We start from the raw sequence: 22,971 nt of genomic DNA on the forward strand, positions 1-22,971 counted from the left end.
GAGGAGACGGGTGCCCCTGTGACATTGCTGGCCGGGAGGAGGAGGCGGGTGCCCCTGTGACATTACTGGCTGGGAGGAGGAGACCGGTGCCCCTGTGACATTGCTGGCCGGGTGAGGTGACTGGTGCCCCTGTGACATTACTGGCCGGGAGGAGGAGACGGGTGCCCCTGTGACATTACTGGCTGGGAGGAGGAGACCGGTGCCCCTGTGACATTGCTGGCCGGGAGGAGGAGGCGGGTGCCCCTGTGACATTACTGGCTGGGAGGAGGTGACTGGTGCCCCTGTGACATTGCTGGCCGGGAGGAGGAGACGGGTGCCCCTGTGACATTGCTGGCCGGGTGAGGTGACTGATGCCCCTGTGACATTACTGGCCGGGAGGAGGAGACGGGTGCCCCTGTGACATTACTGGCCAGGAGGAGGAGGCGGGTGCCCCTGTGACATTGCTGGCCGGGAGGAGGTGACGGGTGCCCCTGTGACATTACTGGCCGGGAGGAGGAGACGGGTGCCCCTGTGACATTACTGGCCGGGAGGAGGTGACGGGTGCCCCTGTGACATTACTGGCCGGGAGGAGGTGACGGGTGCCTCTGTGACATTACTGGCCGGGAGGAGGTGACGGGTGCCTCTGTGACATTGCTGGCCGGGAGGAGGAGGCGGGTGGCCCTGTGACATTGCTGGCCGGGAGGAGGAGGCGGGTGCCCCTGTGACATTGCTGGCCGGGAGGAGGTGATGGGTGCCCCTGTGGCATTACTGGCTGGGAGGAGGAGGCGGGTACCCCTGTGACATTGCTGGCTGGGAGGAGGAGGCGGGTACCCCTGTGACATTGCTGGCCGGGAGGAGAAGGCGGGTGCCCCTGTGACATTGCTGGCTGGGAGGAGGAGGCGGGTGCCCCTGTGACATTGCTGGCCGGGTGAGGTGACGGGTGCCCCTGTGACATTGCTGGCCGGGAGGAGGAGGCGGGTGCCCCTGTGACATTAGATCTGAGGCAGGCCAGGAAGCGGCCGGGGCCCCTGTGGCATTAGATTTGTGGCCCCTGTGGCATTAGATCTGAGGCAGGCCAGGAAGCGGCCGGGGCCCCTGTGGCATTATATCTGAGGCAGGCCAGGAAGCGGCCGGGCCCCTGTGGCATTAGATTTGTGGCCCCTGTGGCATTAGATCTGTGGCAGGCCAGGAAGCGGCCGGGGACCCTGTGGCAGGACAGTACGTGTGCAGAGACAGCTGAGGCCGGGGCTGCTCCCAGGGTTTAGAGGTGACTCAGTAAAGCTGTAGGTAGATGGGGCACTATTACTTGTGTACATCCATAAAGGGGGCGTGTCTCCCTTTTCACCACGGAAATGCTGGGCAGCCCCAAAGTTCTCCCTACAGCATCTATTCACACAGCGCTGATTGCTTCACCACAACCCATAACCCCCCCCCCTTCCCCGGCGGGACAGTGCACCCGCAAGTGGGGACCGGCCGGCTGTTTCGGCTGGATGTCACCATAAGGGCAGGGTGCTTTATAGTGTACAATTGGGCAGGATGCATTATAGCTGTGACCGGACGCCTTTCGCCTAGGCCGTCCCTGGTCACGGGTTAGCGCTTTCGAAATCCCAATCACCGTCAGTGACCGCCTGTTACTGACTCCGTCCACTGCGCCGTGGGCGTGTAACGATGCTGCCACCACCAAACTCTACCATCGGCGTTTGGAACCGATGCGTTTGACTAGCTGCGGACACACCTCCTGTTTGGTGTCGGCTGTTCCCACCTGATCCCTCGCAATGGACCAGGTCTGCACGGTAGCTTGGCAGAGGGCTTGAACTTGGAGACACGGAGCTCTTACCCAGAACAGCAGGAGAACGGAATAACGTTTTGGCGCAATTCTGTTGGTCGCAGGATTGAGGCAATTGAAGTAAAGGCAAACGGTGTTTATTTGCTCATTGTCTTAAAGAAGACTCAACCTTCCGTCTGAAGGGGAATATCACACAGAAATCAAACAGCAATTCTCCACAAAGGATTTTCAAAGATGTACCACATACAGGAATCTTATCAGCAGCTCTTCTCCTCATAGAAGTTACAGGGTTGTACACACACAGGGCTCACAGTCCCTCTTTTTATGTCATTCTTACACACAACATCACAGGGGGGCAAATCCACCCTGTGCTCCTTCCAGCCAATCAAGCTATCTCAGAAAACATAAATAAATACGTCTTACATTTCACAGAAATTAAATCAATTTCCTTGATACCACCCAAAAACATTTGGTTTCCTAAGCACAAACTGATTTATCATACATTATACTGTCTCCTATAATGTTGGTATAACATGTCACAGGAAATAGTAAATGACATTCATCCTTATCAATCAGTTTGGCATTTCCAACCTTAACACATTCAGCTTTTAGAAGTGGCATCCAAAAAGATCTCCTTAAAAACAAATTCATTGTCTTTTCAAAAGGAAGTTCTGTACATGAAGGGTTTGGCTATATGACACCATTCACACAGAGAACTTCCAGTCACCCTATTCATCACACCTCCTGCTAGTATCTGCAGACACAGAGGCTGCTCATGTCTTATACAGACATATATTCAAGAAGTGCATTTTCTCTACAAAATATACATTTAAACCATATAGTGCATAGCCTATTAAACATGCGTTGCTTCATGCACTAATGCATTGCAGATCAGCGGCAGTGCATTACAGCAATACATATATACCTTAATACAGTTTATTATAAACCATGTGCAGTGTGCTTTTACACTGTCCTTTTAAAAATGGTGCAATGGCATGAGGGTTAATCCCCTCAATGCCTTGGCAGCCATTTTAATCACGTGTGGTCGGCCTCCAGCCACACTAGCGTTGTACAATTGGGCAGGGCGCATTATAGCGTTGTACAATTGGGCAGGGCGCATTATAGCGTTGTACAATTGGGCAGGGCGCATTATAGCGTTGTACAATTGGGCAGGGCGCATTTACAGCGTTGTACAATTGGGCAGGGCGCATTTACAGCGTTGTACAATTGGGCAGGGTGCGGTAGCACACTAATTGTTATGCAGGTGAGGTACGGTCTCTGGCAGAGAATCAGGTTAGGTCGGTCTGTACTGTGCCCCCAGGGCCTGGATCTCTGTGTGAGCTGTGCCAGCCAGACGCCCTGTTATATGACTCCGGTGTCCCGTCCCTGACTCTCCAGATAACAGCACTAATGAGATAATATCCGGTCATTATTTAGCGTCTCTCCTGTTATCAGGCAGGTGTGTGCCTGTGCCCGTCGCCCTCTCTGCCAATCTCTCGCTCGCCCCTATAGATTGTGTTATTTGGGTTGTGTTGTGGGGACTGATTGGACGGAAGCCACAGATCTCACTGTTGAACAGGAACATAAAATACAGGATATGATTTTATCAAGTGTCCTAAAGCAATAAAGCGTAATTTACCAAAGCGCCATTTCCTGTCATTACAGCTAATCTATAACCCTGATAGCAGTGATAGGAGGAGGCCTCATTCTGCTGATAGGGTACAATCCGTACACACACATATACAAATATCCTTACATACACACGTATATAGCAGTACACCAGTCACACACATGTACAAATATCCTTACATACACACGTATATAGCAGTACACCAGTCACACACATGTACAAATATCCTTACATACACACGTATATAGCAGTACACCAGTCACACACATATACAAATATCCTTACATACACACGTATATAGCAGTACACCAGTCACACACATATACAAATATCCTTACATACACACGTATATAGCAGTACAACAGTCACACACATGTACAAATATCCTTACATACACACATATATAGCAGTACACCAGTCACACACATGTACAAATATCCTTACAAACACACGTATATAGCAGTACACCAGTCACACACATATACAAATATCCTTACATACACACGTGTATATAGCAGTACACCAGTCACGCACATGTACAAATATCCTTACATACACACGTATATAGCAGTACACCAGTCACGCACATGTACAAATATCCTTACATACACACGTGTATATAGCAGTACACCAGTCACACACATGTACAAATATCATTACATACACACGAGTATATATATCAGTACAACAGTCACAAACTTGTACGAAATCCTGACTCCCGGCATACCGAACGTAGGGAAGCCGGGCATCGGGGGCTCATAGCCGCGGGGGGGAGAGGGTTAGGTTTAGCATCTTCCGGGGGGACTTAGGGATAGGCTAGGGGAAGGAGGGGATAGGGTTAGGCACCACCCCCCTGTTAGGTTTAGGGTGCGGGGAGGGGGGGGGGGTTAGGCACTAGGGTGGGAGGTTAGGGTTAGGCACCACCCCCCCGTGAGGGTTAGGTTTAGGGTGCAGGGAGGGGGGGGAGGGGTTAGGTACTAGGGTGGGAGGTTAGGGATAGGCACCACACCCCCCCCGTGAGGGTTAGGTGTATGGTGCAGGGAGGAGGGGGAGGGGTTAGGTACTAGGGGGGGAGGTTAGGGTTAGGTACCACCCCCCTGTGAGGGTTAGGTTTAGGGTGCAGGGAGGAGGGGGAGGGGTTAGGTACTAGGGGGAGAGGTTAGGGTTAGGCACCACCCCCCCGTGAGGGTTAGGTTTAGGGTGCGGGGAGGGGGGGTTAATCACCCCTTGGGGGAGGTTAGGGTTAGGCACTAGGGGGGGAGGAGTTAGGGAGGGGAGGGTTAGTGTACATACTCACCTCAGTCGGGATCTTCATCTTCCGGTGTCGGTATTTCATGCGCTGGGCTTAGGTCCGGCGGTGATACATCCCGATTACTGCCTCTGCTGTGATTGGATGGGAAATGACATTGTGCAGTTTCACTCTCAGTGGGATAATCAGTTTCCTAATATAAATGATAATCCCGGCTTTATGAGACTTAATTCCTGCCATGTTGGAACATGCTCTGCCCGGCACACTAACGCTCTGTAAATTTTATTATGGAGGAATTGTGCTCCGTAGCCCTTACAGTAACACTTCTGGGATATCAGTATAAATCCACTATTTATGTTCTTGTACTTGGGGTTCCCAGCAGCTCTCACTAATTTCCCACCCAGGTGTCCCTACTGCAGCCTCTGCCCTGTGTTACATAATCACAGATGGGAGTAGTCATCTTCCTCCTGCTCATGTCTGCATCCAGGATCAGTGTCAGTGACAGGAGGTCAGTGCGTGTGTGTCAGTGACAGGAGATCAGTGTGTGTGTGTGTCAGTGACAGGAGGTCAGTGTGTGTCAGTGACAGGAGATCAGTGTGTGTGTGTGTCAGTGACAGGAGGTCAGTGTGTGTCAGTGACAGGAGATCAGTGTGTGTCAGTGACAGGAGATCAGTGTGTGTGTGTCAGTGACAGGAGATCAGTGTGTGTGTGTCAGTGACAGGAGATCAGTGTGTGTGTGTCAGTGACAGGAGATCAGTGTGTGTGTGTCAGTGACAGGAGATCAGTGTGTGTGTGTCAGTGACAGGAGATCAGTGTGCGTGTGTGTCAGTGACAGGAGATCAGTGTGTGTGTGTCAGTGACAGGAGATCAGTGTGTGTGTCAGTGACAGGAGATCAGTGTGTGTGTGTCAGTGACAGGAGATCAGTGTGTGTGTGTGTCAGTGACAGGAGGTCAGTGCGTGTCAGTGACAGGAGATCAGTGTGTGTGTCAGTGACAGGAGATCAGTGTGTGTGTGTCAGTGACAGGAGATCAGTGTGTGTGTGTGTGTCAGTGACAGGAGGTCAGTGTGTGTCAGTGACAGGAGATCAGTGTGTGTCAGTGACAGGAGATCAGTGTGTGTGTGTCAGTGACAGGAGATCAGTGTGTGTGTGTCAGTGACAGGAGATCAGTGTGTGTGTGTCAGTGACAGGAGATCAGTGTGTGTGTGTCAGTGACAGGAGATCAGTGTGTGTGTGTCAGTGACAGGAGATCAGTGTGTGTGTGTCAGTGACAGGAGATCAGTGTGTGTCAGTGACAGGAGATCAGTGTGTGTCAGTGACAGGAGATCAGTGTGTGTCAGTGACAGGAGATCAGTGTGTGTCAGTGACAGGAGATCAGTGTGTGTCAGTGACAGGAGATCAGTGTGTGTCAGTGACAGGAGATCAGTGTGTGTGTGTGTCAGTGACAGGAGATCAGTGTGTGTGTGTGTCAGTGACAGGAGATCAGTGTGTGTGTGTGTCAGTGACAGGAGATCAGTGTGTGTGTGTGTCAGTGACAGGAGATCAGTGTGTGTGTGTCAGTGACAGGAGGTCAGTGTGTGTGTCAGTGACAGGAGGTCAGTGTGTGTGTGTCAGTGACAGGAGGTCAGTGTGTGTGTGTCAGTGACAGGAGGTCAGTGTGTGTCAGTGACAGGAGGTCAGTGTGTGTGTCAGTGACAGGAGGTCAGTGTGTGTGTCAGTGACAGGAGGTCAGTGTGTGTGTCAGTGACAGGAGGTCAGTGTGTGTGTCAGTGACAGGAGGTCAGTGTGTGTGTCAGTGACAGGAGATCAGTGTGTGTGTGTGTCAGTGACAGGAGATCAGTGTGTGTGTGTGTCAGTGACAGGAGGTCAGTGTGTGTGTGTCAGTGACAGGAGGTCAGTGCGTGTGTGTCAGTGACAGGAGATCAGTGTGTGTGTGTGTCAGTGACAGGAGATCAGTGTGTGTGTGTCAGTGTGTGTGTGTCAGTGACAGGAGATCAATGTGTGTGTCAGTGACAGGAGATCAGTGTTTGTGTGTCAGTGACAGGAGATCAGTGTGTGTCAGTGACAGGAGGTCAGTGTGTGTCAGTGACAGGAGATCAGTGTGTGTCAGTGACAGGAGGTCAGTGTGTGTCAGTGACAGGAGGTCAGTGTGTGTCAGTGACAGGAGGTCAGTGTGTGTCAGTGACAGGAGGTCAGTGTGTGTCAGTGACAGGAGGTCAGTGTGTGTCAGTGACAGGAGGTCAGTGTGTGTCAGTGACAGGAGGTCAGTGTGTGTCAGTGACAGGAGGTCAGTGTGTGTCAGTGACAGGAGGTCAGTGTGTGTCAGTGACAGGAGGTCAGTGTGTGTCAGTGACAGGAGGTCAGTGTGTGTCAGTGACAGGAGGTCAGTGTGTGTCAGTGACAGGAGGTCAGTGTGTGTCAGTGACAGGAGGTCAGTGTGTGTCGGTGACAGGAGGTCAGTGTGTGTCGGTGACAGGAGGTCAGTGTGTGTCGGTGACAGGAGGTCAGTGTGTGTCGGTGACAGGAGGTCAGTGTGTGTCGGTGACAGGAGGTCAGTGTGTGTCGGTGACAGGAGGTCAGTGTGTGTCGGTGACAGGAGGTCAGTGTGTGTGTCGGTGACAGGAGATCAGTGTGTGTGTGTCGGTGACGGGAGATCAGTGTGTGTGTGTCAGTGACGGGAGATCAGTGTGTGTGTCAGTGACGGGAGGTCAGTGTGTGTGTGTCAGTGACAGGAGATCAGTGTGTGTGCGTGTCAGTGACAGGAGATCAGTGTGTGTGTGTCAGTGTGTGTCAGTGACAGGAGATCAGTGTGTGTGTGTCAGTGTGTGTGTGTCAGTGACAGGAGATCAATGTGTGTGTCAGTGACAGGAGATCAGTGTTTGTGTGTCAGTGACAGGAGATCAGTGTGTGTCAGTGACAGGAGATCAGTGTGTGTGTGTCAGTGACAGGAGGTCAGTGTGTGTGTGTCAGTGTGTGTGTGTCAGTGACAGGAGATCAATGTGTGTGTCAGTGACAGGAGATCAGTGTGTGTGTGTCAGTGACAGGAGATCAGTGTGTGTCAGTGACAGGAGGTCAGTGTGTGTCAGTGACAGGAGATCAGTGTGTGTCAGTGACAGGAGGTCAGTGTGTGTCAGTGACAGGAGGTCAGTGTGTGTCAGTGACAGGAGGTCAGTGTGTGTCAGTGACAGGAGGTCAGTGTGTGTCAGTGACAGGAGGTCAGTGTGTGTCAGTGACAGGAGGTCAGTGTGTGTCAGTGACAGGAGGTCAGTGTGTGTCAGTGACAGGAGGTCAGTGTGTGTCAGTGACAGGAGGTCAGTGTGTGTCAGTGACAGGAGGTCAGTGTGTGTCAGTGACTGGAGATCAGTGTGTCAGTGACAGGAGATCAGTGTGTGTCAGTGACAGGAGGTCAGTGTGTGTCAGTGACAGGAGGTCAGTGTGTGTCAGTGACAGGAGGTCAGTGTGTGTCAGTGACAGGAGGTCAGTGTGTGTCAGTGACAGGAGGTCAGTGTGTGTCGGTGACAGGAGGTCAGTGTGTGTCGGTGACAGGAGGTCAGTGTGTGTCGGTGACAGGAGGTCAGTGTGTGTCGGTGACAGGAGGTCAGTGTGTGTCGGTGACAGGAGGTCAGTGTGTGTCGGTGACAGGAGATCAGTGTGTGTGTGTCGGTGACAGGAGATCAGTGTGTGTGTGTCGGTGACGGGAGATCAGTGTGTGTGTGTCAGTGACGGGAGATCAGTGTGTGTGTCAGTGACGGGAGGTCAGTGTGTGTGTGTCAGTGACAGGAGATCAGTGTGTGTGTGTGTCAGTGACAGGAGGTCAGTGCGTGTCAGTGACAGGAGATCAGTGTGTGTGTCAGTGACAGGAGATCAGTGTGTGTGTGTCAGTGACAGGAGATCAGTGTGTGTGTGTCAGTGTGTGTGTGTCAGTGACAGGAGATCAATGTGTGTGTCAGTGACAGGAGATCAGTGTTTGTGTGTCAGTGACAGGAGATCAGTGTGTGTCAGTGACAGGAGATCAGTGTGTGTGTGTCAGTGACAGGAGGTCAGTGTGTGTGTGTCAGTGTGTGTGTGTCAGTGACAGGAGATCAATGTGTGTGTCAGTGACAGGAGATCAGTGTGTGTGTGTCAGTGACAGGAGATCAGTGTGTGTCAGTGACAGGAGGTCAGTGTGTGTCAGTGACAGGAGATCAGTGTGTGTCAGTGACAGGAGGTCAGTGTGTGTCAGTGACAGGAGGTCAGTGTGTGTCAGTGACAGGAGGTCAGTGTGTGTCAGTGACAGGAGGTCAGTGTGTGTCAGTGACAGGAGGTCAGTGTGTGTCAGTGACAGGAGGTCAGTGTGTGTCAGTGACAGGAGGTCAGTGTGTGTCAGTGACAGGAGGTCAGTGTGTGTCAGTGACAGGAGGTCAGTGTGTGTCAGTGACAGGAGGTCAGTGTGTGTCAGTGACAGGAGGTCAGTGTGTGTCAGTGACAGGAGGTCAGTGTGTGTCAGTGACAGGAGGTCAGTGTGTGTGTCGGTGACGGGAGGTCAGTGTGTGTGTCGGTGACGGGAGATCAGTGTGTGTGTCGGTGACGGGAGATCAGTGTGTGTGTGTCGGTGACGGGAGATCAGTGTGTGTGTGTCGGTGACGGGAGATCAGTGTGTGTGTGTCAGTGACGGGAGATCAGTGTGTGTGTGTCGGTGACGGGAGATCAGTGTGTGTGTGTCGGTGACGGGAGATCAGTGTGTGTGTGTCGGTGACAGGAGGTCAGTGTGTGTGTGTCGTGACAGGAGGTCAGTGTGTGTGTGTCGGTGACAGGAGGTCAGTGTGTACTCGGTGAGTGAGGTCCGCGTTATAGCTAATGAGAGGACGGAGCAGGCGTGTAATACACATGGCTTTGCCGTGTTCCTGCCACATTGTCTTGCTAATCATTGTGCAGTGACTGATGTTTGTGCTCTAATTGTGCAACGTGGCCACAGAGTTGTGAAACCGGCTTCACCAGGAAGTGGGGGGGTCGGTCACTGTGGTTATGGCGTGGCTGCAGCACTGTGTAGCTGATACCCTGATATGTGGTGACCTGACGGCAGTACACGCAGATGGGCTGTGTTATCCGTGCCCGTTCCGGGTATCCGCGTCCGTCTCATCCCATATTAGTGCTGCGCAGTACCACTGCCATACAGGGAGGAATTCTCAGTATCTCAGCCTGTGTGTAAGGGAAACAATGTAAATGTGCGCACAGCGAGCAGCGTCTCTACATTTTTCCCTGTCCACCCCTTCGCCTCAGTCATGTAACCTCGCTCAGAACCAGACATAGCGTTTTCACTGCTCTGGGAGGCTAGCCCGGCCCCCTACGCTGGCTCCTTCCATGTACCGTCACACTCTTCCTAGTTGCGCTGGAGACCTGACGTTGCCTTAGATGATTCTCCGCCATCACTCGGCCAATGTATTGGGGGAAGCTATGCAGTTCGGTGTACCCAGAGAATGGTGATGTATTTGGGGGTCAGAGTGTGCAGTTGGCCAGGGGAAGACTTGTTTCCCCTTAGTTTAAGCTACAGGCAGTGTTTCCAGGGGCGTGAAGGTGTCATGTGCCCAGGACAGGACCATTGGGTGATAAATGATCTAAGGAACAGTCCCTACACATGTCCTAATGACTCTTCAGGCAGTCGCTCCTCCAATCAGATTACTTTTATCAGTAGTGGTTTTTGTGACCACCCTATATATCCCCTCACAGTATGTCTCAGGATTTGGGGAGGTGGGTGGCCTGGATGTCAGCACAGTTGTGTTCATGCATGAGTTGCGTAACGCACGCTGCCATGCTTCTGTGAGCATCCAGGCCCTGACCTCAGACTGTACAGTTTCCTATTACGGGTAGGTGATAACATGGCAGAACGCATTTCTCCTGCTGTGTTTGATCATTGGCCCTAGGCCAGTGTTACAGCCCCATCTTGTGGGCGTTGCGGTGTATGACATGAAGTGAGACACTCCCTCCGCCCCTGTCCTGGACTGACCTTGTGAGGTGGTGTCTGACCTTCTTCTCTCACTCTTCCAGGTTCTGGGGAACGCTCGTCTGTTCCTGGAGAATATTATAAAGTAAGTGCCCAGAAAATAAAGGTCACATCCAGTAAGAAATCTGCTGCAGCATGGGGGTCATTCCGTGTAAAGCGTAATAACAAGGATGACGCAATAGTGACAAGCAGGTTATTACACTCTAAGGCCATAATAAAGGTATACTATTGTCCTCACATACATGTTCTCTTGCACATAGATTTTACACGTTGTGACCGGACGCCTTTCGCCTAGGCCGGCCCTGGTCTCGAGTTAGCGCTTTTGGACTCCCACTCACCGTCAGTGACCGCCTGTCACTGACTCCGCCCACTGCGCCGTGGGCGTGTAACTATGCTGCCACCACCAAACTCTACCATCGGCGTTTGGAACCGATGCGTTTGACTAGCTGCGGACACACCTCCTGTTTGGTGTTGGCTGTTCGCACCTGATCCCTCGCAATGGACCAGGTCTGCACGGTAGCTGGCAGAGAGCTTGAACTTGGAGACACGGAGCTCTTACCCAGAACAGCAGGAGAACGGAATAGCGTTTTGGCGCAATTCTGTTGGTCGCAGGATTGAGGCAATTGAAGTAAAGGCAAGGTGTTTATTGCTCAAAGTCTTAAAGAAGACCCTCCCTTCCGTCTGAAGGGGAATATCACACAGAAATCAAACAGCAATTCTCCACAAAGGATTTCCAAAGATGTACCACATACAGGAATCTTATCAGCAGCTCTTCTCCTCACAGAAGTTACAGGGTTGTACACATACAGGGCTCACAGTCCCTCTTTTTATGTAATTCTTACACACAACATCACAGGGGGGCAAATTCACCCTGTGTTCCCTCTAGCCAATCAGGCTCTCTCATAAAACATGAATAAATACGTCTTACATTTCACAGAAATTAAATCAATTTCCTTGATACCACCCAAAAACATTTGGTTTCCTAAACACAAACAACTTGTCTTTTACAACTTTGCTTGGTATCGTATACAGACACACAGGAGTCTCCCTAGCCCGCATTACATAGGAAAGGCTTCTTCAGTCACCACCTAACCCCCCACTTCCAGGCTAGGGTAATTACCATATCCATCCCTACTGCCAGGCTAGGGTCATTACCATATCCATCCCCACTGCCAGGCTATAGGGTAATTACCATATCCATCCCCACTGCCAGGCTATAGGGTAATTACCATATCCATCCCCACTGCCAGGCTAGGGTCATTACCATATCCATCCCCACTGCCAGGCTGTAGGGTAATTACCATATCCATCCCCACTGCCAGGCTATAGGGTAATTACCATATCCATCCCCACTGCCAGGCTATAGGGTAATTACCATATCCATCCCCACTGCCAGGCTAGGGTAATTACCATATCCATCCCCACTGCCAGGCTATAGGGTAATTACCATATCCATCCCCACTGCCAGGCTATAGGGTAATTACCATATCCATCCCCACTGCCAGGCTAGGGTAATTACCATATCCATCCCTAGGTGAGGCTGCCAGGCTATAGGGTAATTACCATATCCATCCCTAGGTGAGGATGCCAGGCTAGGGTCATTACCATTTCTACTTCAGGGTCCATAGGGTCCACAGGGTGACCTTGGGGTATAGCTGGATCCTCGGGCACCACGGAGTTAAAGCTTTCAGCTGCTCCCAGGATGCACTTGGGTCCATCCTCCCCTATACCCCGAGCCACAGGCACCTCAGTTTAAGATGGTGCCTGGCCGGAGTCGGGTCACCCTGCGGGGGGGGGCTGCAGGAGCAGCCCCCTAAAGCTTTTAATTTTTATTTAAATTAGTTACATTTATTTTTAATAGCAGTTTTTCTCCAGAGCGGCAGCGCTGGGAAGTCTGTACAGACACCCACGCTGCCGCTCCTCCCTGCTGGCGCCGCGACGCCAGCACTGAACTGGGGATCGCGGCGGGTGAAGCCAGAGTCTGTACTAGCCGGACTCTGGTTTCCCCCGGGACTGCTGCCGGAGACGCCGGGGAGATCCAGGTAAGCCGCGCACCGCTGATTAGCGGCGGTGCGCGGGTTCCTTTTAAAAATGCAGTCCCAGGCCCCGGTTCTAGGGGACAGACCGGGGGCGCTAGCGGTGGCGGCGGGCTCCCCCTCCAGTGGAGGCATACCCCGCCAGACCACTAGACCACCAGGGTGAATAAGGCAAGCGGGATGCCGGCAACCTTGGGGGTTAATTTGCTAGCCAGGGGAGGAAGCCTTCCCTGTCTAGCGACTCCTCACCTCAGCTCAGCGCGCCTTTCAGCTAGTAGTCTGGCGTCGCTGAGCTGCAGCTACTCGGCCACTCCTCCTCTGAGGTCTCCAGCAGCCATTTTCTCTGTGGCAGCGCAGATACTCTCAGGGAGCACGCGGACCGGTCCCCCTGTGTACCTCTCCCCCGACAAGGACAGTGTACACAGCACTATAGCCCTCCCAGACACTGAATCTGGGAGGTTGATTGTAGTGGAAAGGTGCAGTGAGTATAACTTCTCTGCATGGTATGTGACTTTTGCTAGTGCTGCCTGTCTATGCTAATTTCTACTTACTGTCAGCTTATACCTATCCCTTTCCTTCTCCTACAAGCCCTACAGGTGTGCGGGGGAGGGGCGTTTCTACTGACCTCACTTATATAGATCACGTATTTGTGAGGTCCGTCACATACAGTGGTGTGCTACACAGTACCATATTGTGGGCTGTTGTCCAGCACACTGGTGAGTGCGCAACTTTTTCTTCCTATGTCATAACTGTATATTTAACTATATAGTCTGTCATGTCTGAGGAGGAGATTGAGCACTCCGGGGCTCCGGTATTGTTCTCCTGCAGGCGCTGTTCTGCAGGAGTGGATAGAGAAGATTTGTCGCAGGACGGCCTGTGCGGACGGTGCCAGGCGCTCCCTGGTATGCCTAAACCTCCCATGTCGCAGGAGCCACCATGGGCGATGTTTTCCCAGGTGCTGGTGTCCATCGCGGACCGTCTGTCGGTCCCGACTGCCGCCCCTACTAGGGCGTTGCCCCAGCCTACCATCTCCCATTCCCCGGGTGTCCCACAATTATTGCAGACTCCCCCAGGGTCTCAGCCTGTTGGTCCCTATGCGGGGTTGCCAATGTATATTCAGTCCACCCCTGTGGCACAGCAGGCTGTGGTGCCGTTTCAGGCTCCTGTGGCAGCTCCTCCACCCTGGGTGGATGCGCTTTCCCACACTGTCCAAGATTTGGCGGCAGCATCTTCGGCTTTTCAGTCGATGTTGCGCAGTGACGAGCCCTCCAGGGCATCTAAACGCACAGTTATGGCGCAGGCTGCGCATCTTTCAGACTCTGAGGGGTCCTCGGATGATAGCGAGGTACAGGATGACTCAGCCTCAGATGCCTCAGTCCAGGAGGTAGACACTAAGTCTTCCATCAATGTGCGGGCTCTGGTTAGGGCGGTGCGGGCCATTCTTCAGATTGAGGATGAGGCACCCGCTCCCAAGTCGAGGTATCCTAGTTTTAAAAAAGCTAAGGTTACTTCTGCAGCGTTCCCCTTGTCTGATCAGTTGACGGATCACATGGCGGTGGCCTGGCAGACGCCCAGTAAGCGTTTCCTGCCACAGAAGCGGTTGGCGTCCAATTATTCGTTTCCGGAGGCGCATTGTAAGAAATGGGAAACTCCGCCTGCAGTTGATTCCCATGTAACACGCCTCATTAGGAGTGCTACTTTGCCATTGCCGTCTATATCCTCGCTGAAGGATCCTACGGACAGGAAGGTGGAGACTTGTCTAAAGTCTATATATTCTCTCTCAGGGGCTGTAGCCCGGCCGTCCATGGCCATCTCCTGGGTGGCCAAGGCCATTGAGGGTTGGGCCAACGCCTTGGAGGATACGTTTACGGATGAAGCTCTGGATGTCCAGAGGGCGTTGTTAGGACAGATGAGAGATGCCGCTTCCTACATTGGAGAAGCATCTTTGGATGCTAGCCTGCTGACCTCTAGGGTTTCGGCGGCGGTAGTGTCTGCTCGCAGATCCTTGTGGTTGAGGTCTTGGAGAGCAGACGCTGATTCAAAGAAAGGCTTTGAGGCCTTACCTTTTAATGGAGAGTTACTATTTGGTCCGGACCTGGACAAAATAGTAGATACCCTGGCAAAGTCCAAGTCAGCCTTCCTCCCTTCAGCTACGACACCTTTCGCTCCTTTCGGGTTCAGGGCAAGGCAAAGGGTCAGTCCTTCCCGAGGCAGTCCGCAACCAAGACCGCCTCAAAGCCAAAGAAACATGCCTGGAGTGCTAGGCGCCCTTCTTCCAAGCAAGAAGATAAGCCTTCGGCATGATGGGGTGGGCCTCCCTCTGGGGGACCTCAGAGTGGGAGGCCGATTTCTTCATTTCGCCCAGTGCTGGCACAATACCACCACTGATGCCTGGGTGCGAGAAGTGGTCTCCCAGGGGTACGCCCTGTCTTTTCGGCACATGCCGCCTCGCCAGTTTTTTTGCACGAGTTCTTCTCAGGACAAAACCAAGGCCTTGCTGACGGCAGGAGTCATTATACCCTTTGCCACAATCTCATTGTGGGATGGGGTATTACTCTATGCCAGGGGTCTTCAAACTTGGCCCTCCAGCTGCTGTGGAACTACACATCCCAGCATGCACTGCCACCTTTTTGATATAACAGCATGCTAAAACTATGTGCAGTGCATGCTGGGATGTGTAGTTCCACAGCATCTGGAGGGCCAAGTTTGAAGACCCCTGCTCTACGCTGTTTCTGGTGCAGAAACCCAATGGCTCTCATCGCCCCATCCTCAATTTGAAGTCCCTGAACAAATTTCTCAGGGTTCCCAAATTCAGGATGGAAACTTTGCGTTCCATTATTCTGGCGATGGAACCGGGGGATTATATGGTCTCCCTGGATATCCTACCTCCATGTGCCTATAGCAACATCGCACTAACTGTTTCTGCGGTTTGCTATTCTCCACAACCACTACCAATTCAGGGCTCTACCCTTTGGCCTCTCCACGGCACCAAGGGTGTTTATCAAGGTGATGGCGGTCATGGCGGCTCACTTTCGGAGCCAGGGGATACGGTTGCTACCGTATCTAGACGACCTCCTCTTGCTGGCAAGCTCCCCGGAGGTACTGATCCAGCATCTCCACCTGACTGTCGCTTGTCTACAGGCGCACGGGTGGTTGATCAACTGGAAGAAGTCCTCCCTCATCCCATCACAGCGGATGGTTCATTTGGGGGCCCTTCTGGACTCTCGTCAGCAACAGATTTTTCTGACTCCAGAGAAGGTCTCCTCCTTACAGCTGCGGATTCACAGTTGTCTGAGCAGGGGCAGAGTGTCGGTGCACTCAGCGATGAGAGTTTTGGGGTCCATGGTGTCGGCATTCGACATGGTGGAGTTTGGCCAGTTCCATTCCAGGCCCCTGCAGAGGCTGATTCTTTCGGAATGGAACGGATTGCCACACAGGATCCGCTCTCAGATGCTGGTGTTGTCCTCTTTCCCTGGCCAGACGGCTCATCTCCTCGAGGGGCGCCCCTTTTGGATCCTGGAGTGGGTTCTGCTCACGACAAATGCCAGTCTCCGGGGTTTGGGGTTGGTGACAGGCTCCTTGTCACTTCAGGGTCGTTGGTCGGCGGAGGAAGCTATTCTTCCCATCAACATCCTGGAACTGCGGGCAGTGTACAGAGCCCTGCAGTCGTCCGGCACCGCTCTTCACGGAAGGGCCGTTCAGGTGAAGTCGAACAACGCCACCACGGTGGTGTACATCAATCACCAGGGAGGGACTCGCAGTCGACCTGCGATGTCGGAGGTGTCCCGCGTCCTGGCTTGGGCGGAGCGCTATCTTCCAGCTCTCTCGGCAGTCTTCATCCCGGGAGTCCTCAATTGGGAGGCGGACTTCCTCAGCTGTGACGACGTGCATCCCGGGGAATGGTCGCTTCATCCAGAGGTATTCCAACTACTCGTAGACAAGTGGGGGCTGCCAGAGCTGGACCTGATGGCGTCCCGTCACAATCACAAGCTGCCCGTATACGGGTCAAGGACAAGGGACGCAGGCGCAAGTCTAATAGAGGCGCTGTCGGTGAAATGGTTGTTTCGCCTGGCTTACTTGTTCCCTCCGATATCTCTGCTGCCTCGGGTCCTGCGCAAGTTCAAGCAGGACGGAGGCACACTGATCCTGGTGGCCCAAGCGTGGCCCAGAAGGCCGTGGTACTCCGATCTGCGGAGCCTGTCCATCGACGCTCCGTACCTCCTACCTCAACGACGGGACCTGTTGTCTCAGGGGCCCTGTCTTCACCCAGATCTGGGTCGACTATCTTTGACGGCGTGGCTCTTGAGACAGCCGTCCTGAGGTCTCGGGGCTTTTCTAGCTCCGTTATTACCACCAGGGCGCGCAAGGGCTGAGGGCGCGCAAGCCTGCTTCCGCGAGGATCTACCACAGAGTGTGGCACACTTACTTTCAGTGGTGCGAGGCCAGAAGATATGATCCCCAGGTGTTCCGGGTTTCGCGTATTCTGGCTTTCCTTCAGTCGGGTTTGGACTTAGGATTACGTCTTTCCTCACTGAAGGTGCACGTGTCTGCTCTGTCGGTGTGGTTCCAGCGCAGGATTGCTGCTATGTCGGATGTACACACCTTTTTCCAGGGTGTTTTAAGAATCCAGCCTCCCTTTGTGCCACCTGTGGTTCTTCGGGCCTTACAGGGTCCTCCTTTTGAGCCCTTGGAGTCAGTGGAGCTCAAGTGGCTAACTTTTAAGACGGTTTTCCTCTTGGCAATTGCTTCTGCCAGGAGGGTTTCGGATTTGGGGGCGCTTTCCTGACGTCCCCCTTTTCTGGTTTTTCATCAGGACAGAGCGGTGCTTCGCACTCGTCCTGATTTACTGCCTAAGGTGGTTTCCAGGTTCCACGTTAATCAGGAAATTGTTGTACCAGCCTTTCAGTCGCCTGATCTTTCGGCTGGGGAGGCTTCCTTAAACGTTGTCCGTGCACTCCAGGTTTATGTGGACCGGACTAGTTCTGTGAGGAAGTCGGATTCTTTGTTTATCCTCTTTGGTTTTCACTAGAGGGGTTGGCCTGCCAACAAACAGACTCTAGCCCGTTGGCTTCGTTCTGTTATTATTGAGGCTTATATGCAGGAGGGTTTACCTGTTCCAGCCTCTGTTAAGGCTCATTCCACTCGGTCTGTGGGCCCTTCTTGGGCTGCTAGCCGTGGCGCCTCTGCTGTTCAGCTGTGTAAGGCGGCCACCTGGTCTTCCATTCAGACCTTTTTGAGGTTCTATGCGTTTGACACCTTTGCCTCTCAGGAGAACCCGGCGCCCAAAGGATGCATCCTATCAGCACAGGAGCGTCCCCGCCCTTAGTTGGACTGCTTTGGGACATCCCCAAGGTCACCCTGTGGACCCCTATGGACCTTGAAGTAGAAAACAAGAGATATGGTAAGAACTTACCTTTGTTATCTCTGTTTCTACGAAGTCCATAGGGCCCACAGAGCACCCGCCCTGACGCACCTGGCTTCATATGGGCTCTGTAACTGGTCACCGGTTTTCCATCTCCCATTTCTGTGAGTATGGTTCTTGTGTGTTCCAGTCTTCCTTCTCTCTGTTTCGTCTCCTCCTTTGCCAGGGCTGCTTACCAACTGAGGTGCCTGTGGCTCGGGGGCGGGGTATAGGGGAGGATGGACCCAAGTGCATCCTGGGAGCAGCTGAAAGCTTTAACTCCATAGTGCCCGAGGATCCAGGATCCAGCTATACCCCAAGGTCACCCTGTGGACCCTCTGGACTTCGTAGAAACAGAGATAACAAAGGTAAGTTCTTACCATATCTCTTGTTATCCATCCCTAGGTGAGGCTGCCAGGCTAGGGTCATTACCATATCCATCCCTAGGTGAGGCTGCCAGGCTATAGGGTAATTACCATATCCATCCCTAGGTGAGGCTGCCAGGCTAGGGTCATTACCATATCCATCCCTAGGTGAGGCTGCCAGGCTATAGGGTAATTACCATATCCATCCCTAGGTGAGGCTGCCAGGCTAGGGTAATTACCATATCCATCCCTAGGTGAGGCTGCCAGGCTATAGGGTAATTACCATATCCATCCCTAGGTGAGGCTGCCAGGCTATAGGGTAATTACCATATCCATCCCTAGGTGAGGCTGCCAGGCTAGGGTCATTACCATATCCATCCCTAGGTGAGGCTGCCAGGCTATAGGGTAATTACCATATCCATCCCTAGGTGAGGATGCCAGGCTAGGGTCATTACCACATCCATCCCTAGGTGAGGCTGCCAGGCTAGGGTCATTACCATATCCATCCCTAGGTGAGGCTGCCAGGCTAGGGTAATTACCATATCCATCCCTAGGTGAGGCTGCCAGGCTAGGGTAATTACCATATCCATCCCTAGGTGAGGCTGCCAGGCTAGGGTAATTACCATATCCATCCCTAGGTGAGGCTGCCAGGCTATAGGGTAATTACCATATCCATCCCTAGGTGAGGCTGCCAGGCTAGGGTAATTACCATATCCATCCCTAGGTGAGGCTGCCAGGCTATAGGGTAATTACCATATGCATCCCTAGGTGAGGCTGCCAGGCTAGGGTAATTACCATATCCATCCCTAGGTGAGGCTGCCAGGCTATAGGGTAATTACCATATCCATCCCTACGTGAGGCTGCCAGGCTATAGGGTCATTACCTTATCCATCCCTAGGTGAGGCTGCCAGGCTATAGGGTCATTACCATATCCATCCCTAGGTGAGGCTGCCAGGCTATAGGGTCATTACCATATCCATCCCTAGGTGAGGCTGCCAGGCTATAGGGTAATTACCATATCCATCCCTAGGTGAGGCTGCCAGGCTATAGGGTAATTACCATATCCATCCCTAGGTGAGGCTGCCAGGCTATAGGGTAATTACCATATCCATCCCTAGGTGAGGCTGCCAGGCTATAGGGTAATTACCATATCCATCCCTAGGTGAGGCTGCCAGGCTATAGGGTAATTACCATATCCATCCCTAGGTGAGGATGCCAGGCTAGGGTCATTACCATATCCATCCCTAGGTGAGGCTGCCAGGCTATAGGGTAATTACCATATCCATCCCCACTGCCAGGCTAGGGTCATTACCATATCCATCCCTAGGTGAGGCTGCCAGGCTATAGGGTAATTACCATATCCATCCCTAGGTGAGGCTGCCAGGCTATAGGGTAATTACCATATCCATCCCTAGGTGAGGCTGCCAGGCTATAGGGTAATTACCATATCCATCCCTAGGTGAGGCTGCCAGGCTATAGGGTAATTACCATATCCATCCCTAGGTGAGGCTGCCAGGCTATAGGGTCGTTACCATATCCATCCCTAGGTGAGGCTGCCAGGCTATAGGGTCGTTACCATATCCATCCCTAGGTGAGGCTGCCAGGCTATAGGGTCGTTACCATATCCATCCCTAGGTGAGGCTGCCAGGCTATAGGGTCGTTACCATATCCATCCCTAGGTGAGGCTGCCAGGCTATAGGGTCATTACCATATCCATCCCTAGGTGAGGCTGCCAGGCTATAGGGTCATTACCATATCCATCCCTAGGTGAGGCTGCCAGGCTATAGGGTCATTACCATATCCATCCCTAGGTGAGGCTGCCAGGCTATAGGGTCATTACCATATCCATCCCTAGGTGAGGCTGCCAGGCTATAGGGTCATTACCATATCCATCCCTAGGTGAGGCTGCCAGGCTATAGGGTCATTACCATATCCATCCCTAGGTGAGGCTGCCAGGCTATAGGGTCATTACCATATCCATCCCTAGGTGAGGCTGCCAGGCTATAGGGTCGTTACCATATCCATCCCTAGGTGAGGCTGCCAGGCTATAGGGTCGTTACCATATCCATCCCTAGGTGAGGCTGCCAGGCTATAGGGTCGTTACCATATCCATCCCTAGGTGAGGCTGCCAGGCTATAGGGTCGTTACCATATCCATCCCTAGGTGAGGCTGCCAGGCTATAGGGTCGTTACCATATCCATCCCTAGGTGAGGCTGCCAGGCTATAGGGTCGTTACCATATCCATCCCTAGCTGAGGCTGCCAGGCTATAGGGTCGTTACCATATCCATCCCTAGGTGAGGCTGCCAGGCTATAGGGTCGTTACCATATCCATCCCTAGGTGAGGCTGCCAGGCTATAGGGTCGTTACCATATCCATCCCTAGGTGAGGCTGCCAGGCTATAGGGTCGTTACCATATCCATCCCTAGGTGAGGCTGCCAGGCTATAGGGTCGTTACCATATCCATCCCTAGGTGAGGCTGCCAGGCTATAGGGTCGTTACCATATCCATCCCTAGGTGAGGCTGCCAGGCTATAGGGTCGTTACCATATCCATCCCTAGGTGAGGCTGCCAGGCTATAGGGTCGTTACCATATCCATCCCTAGGTGAGGCTGCCAGGCTATAGGGTCGTTACCATATCCATCCCTAGGTGAGGCTGCCAGGCTATAGGGTCGTTACCATATCCATCCCTAGGTGAGGCTGCCAGGCTATAGGGTCATTACCATATCCATCCCTAGGTGAGGCTGCCAGGCTATAGGGTCATTACCATATCCATCCCTAGGTGAGGCTGCCAGGCTATAGGGTCATTACCATATCCATCCCTAGGTGAGGCTGCCAGGCTATAGGGTCATTACCATATCCATCCCTAGGTGAGGCTGCCAGGCTATAGGGTCATTACCATATCCATCCCTAGGTGAGGCTGCCAGGCTATAGGGTCATTACCATATCCATCCCTAGGTGAGGCTGCCAGGCTATAGGGTCATTACCTTATCCATCCCTAGGTGAGGCTGCCAGGCTATAGGGTCATTACCATATCCATCCCTAGGTGAGGCTGCCAGGCTATAGGGTCATTACCATATCCATCCCTAGGTGAGGCTGCCAGGCTATAGGGTCATTACCATATCCATCCCTAGGTGAGGCTGCCAGGCTATAGGGTAATTACCATATCCATCCCTAGGTGAGGCTGCCAGGCTATAGGGTAATTACCATATCCATCCCTAGGTGAGGCTGCCAGGCTAGGGTAATTACCATATCCATTCCCACTGCCAGGCTAGGGTAAATACCATATCCACCCCTAGGTGAGGCTGCCAGGCTAGGGTAATTACCATATCCATCCCTAGGTGAGGCTGCCAGGCTAGGGTAATTACCATATCCATCCCTAGGTGAGGCTGCCAGGCTATAGGGTAATTACCATATCCATCCCTAGGTGAGGCTGCCAGGCTATAGGGTAATTACCATATCCATCCCTAGGTGAGGCTGCCAGGCTAGGGTAATTACCATATCCATTCCCACTGCCAGGCTAGGGTAAATACCATATCCACCCCTAGGTGAGGCTGCCAGGCTAGGGTAATTACCATATCCATCCCTAGGTGAGGCTGCCAGGCTATAGGGTCATTACCATATCCATCCCTAGGTGAGGCTGCCAGGCTATAGGGTAATTACCATTTCCATCCCTAGGTGAGGCTGCCAGGCTATAGGGTAATTACCATATCCATCCCTAGGTGAGGCTGCCAGGCTATAGGGTAATTACCATATCCATCCCTAGGTGAGGCTGCCAGGCTAGGGTAATTACCATATCCATTCCCACTGCCAGGCTAGGGTAAATACCATATCCACCCCTAGGTGAGGCTGCCAGGCTAGGGTAATTGCCATATCCATCCCTAGGTGAGGCTGCCATGCTAGGGTAATTACCATATCCATCCCTAGGTGAGGCTGCCAGGCTATAGGGTAATTACCATATCCATCCCTAGGTGAGGCTGCCAGGCTATAGGGTAATTACCATATCCATCCCTAGGTGAGGCTGCCAGGCTAGGGTAATTACCATATCCATTCCCACTGCCAGGCTAGGGTAAATACCATATCCACCCCTAGGTGAGGCTGCCAGGCTAGGGTAATTACCATATCCATCCCTAGGTGAGGCTGCCAGGCTATAGGGTCATTACCATATCCATCCCTAGGTGAGGCTGCCAGGCTATAGGGTAATTACCATATCCATCCCTAGGTGAGGCTGCCAGGCTAGGGTAATTACCATATCCATTCCCACTGCCAGGCTAGGGTAAATACCATATCCACCCCTAGGTGAGGCTGCCAGGCTAGGGTAATTGCCATATCCATCCCTAGGTGAGGCTGCCAGGCTAGGGTAATTACCATATCCATCCCTAGGTGAGGCTGCCAGGCTATAGGGTAATTACCATATCCATCCCTAGGTGAGGCTGCCAGGCTATAGGGTAATTACCATATCCATCCCTAGGTGAGGCTGCCAGGCTAGGGTAATTACCATATCCATTCCCACTGCCAGGCTAGGGTAAATACCATATCCACCCCTAGG

The 22,971-nt window shown here is 52.8% G+C and overlaps 1 protein-coding gene across 1 annotated transcript in view; it reads left to right on the forward strand.

The window, feature by feature from the left end:
* Positions 1-22,971, forward strand: part of DGAT1 (diacylglycerol O-acyltransferase 1) — a 117,609-nt gene that overhangs the window by 17,008 nt on the left and 77,630 nt on the right. Inside the window, exon 3 of the mRNA XM_088448593.1 lies at positions 10,668-10,708. Coding sequence (XP_088304719.1) covers positions 10,668-10,708 — 41 coding nt within the window. The remainder of the gene's footprint in view (positions 1-10,667; positions 10,709-22,971) is intronic.

The sequence above is a fragment of the Taudactylus pleione genome, unplaced genomic scaffold (genome assembly GCF_031769625.1).
Source record: "Taudactylus pleione unplaced genomic scaffold, aTauple2 ptg000460l, whole genome shotgun sequence".
NCBI classification, from domain to species: Eukaryota; Metazoa; Chordata; class Amphibia; order Anura; family Myobatrachidae; genus Taudactylus; species Taudactylus pleione.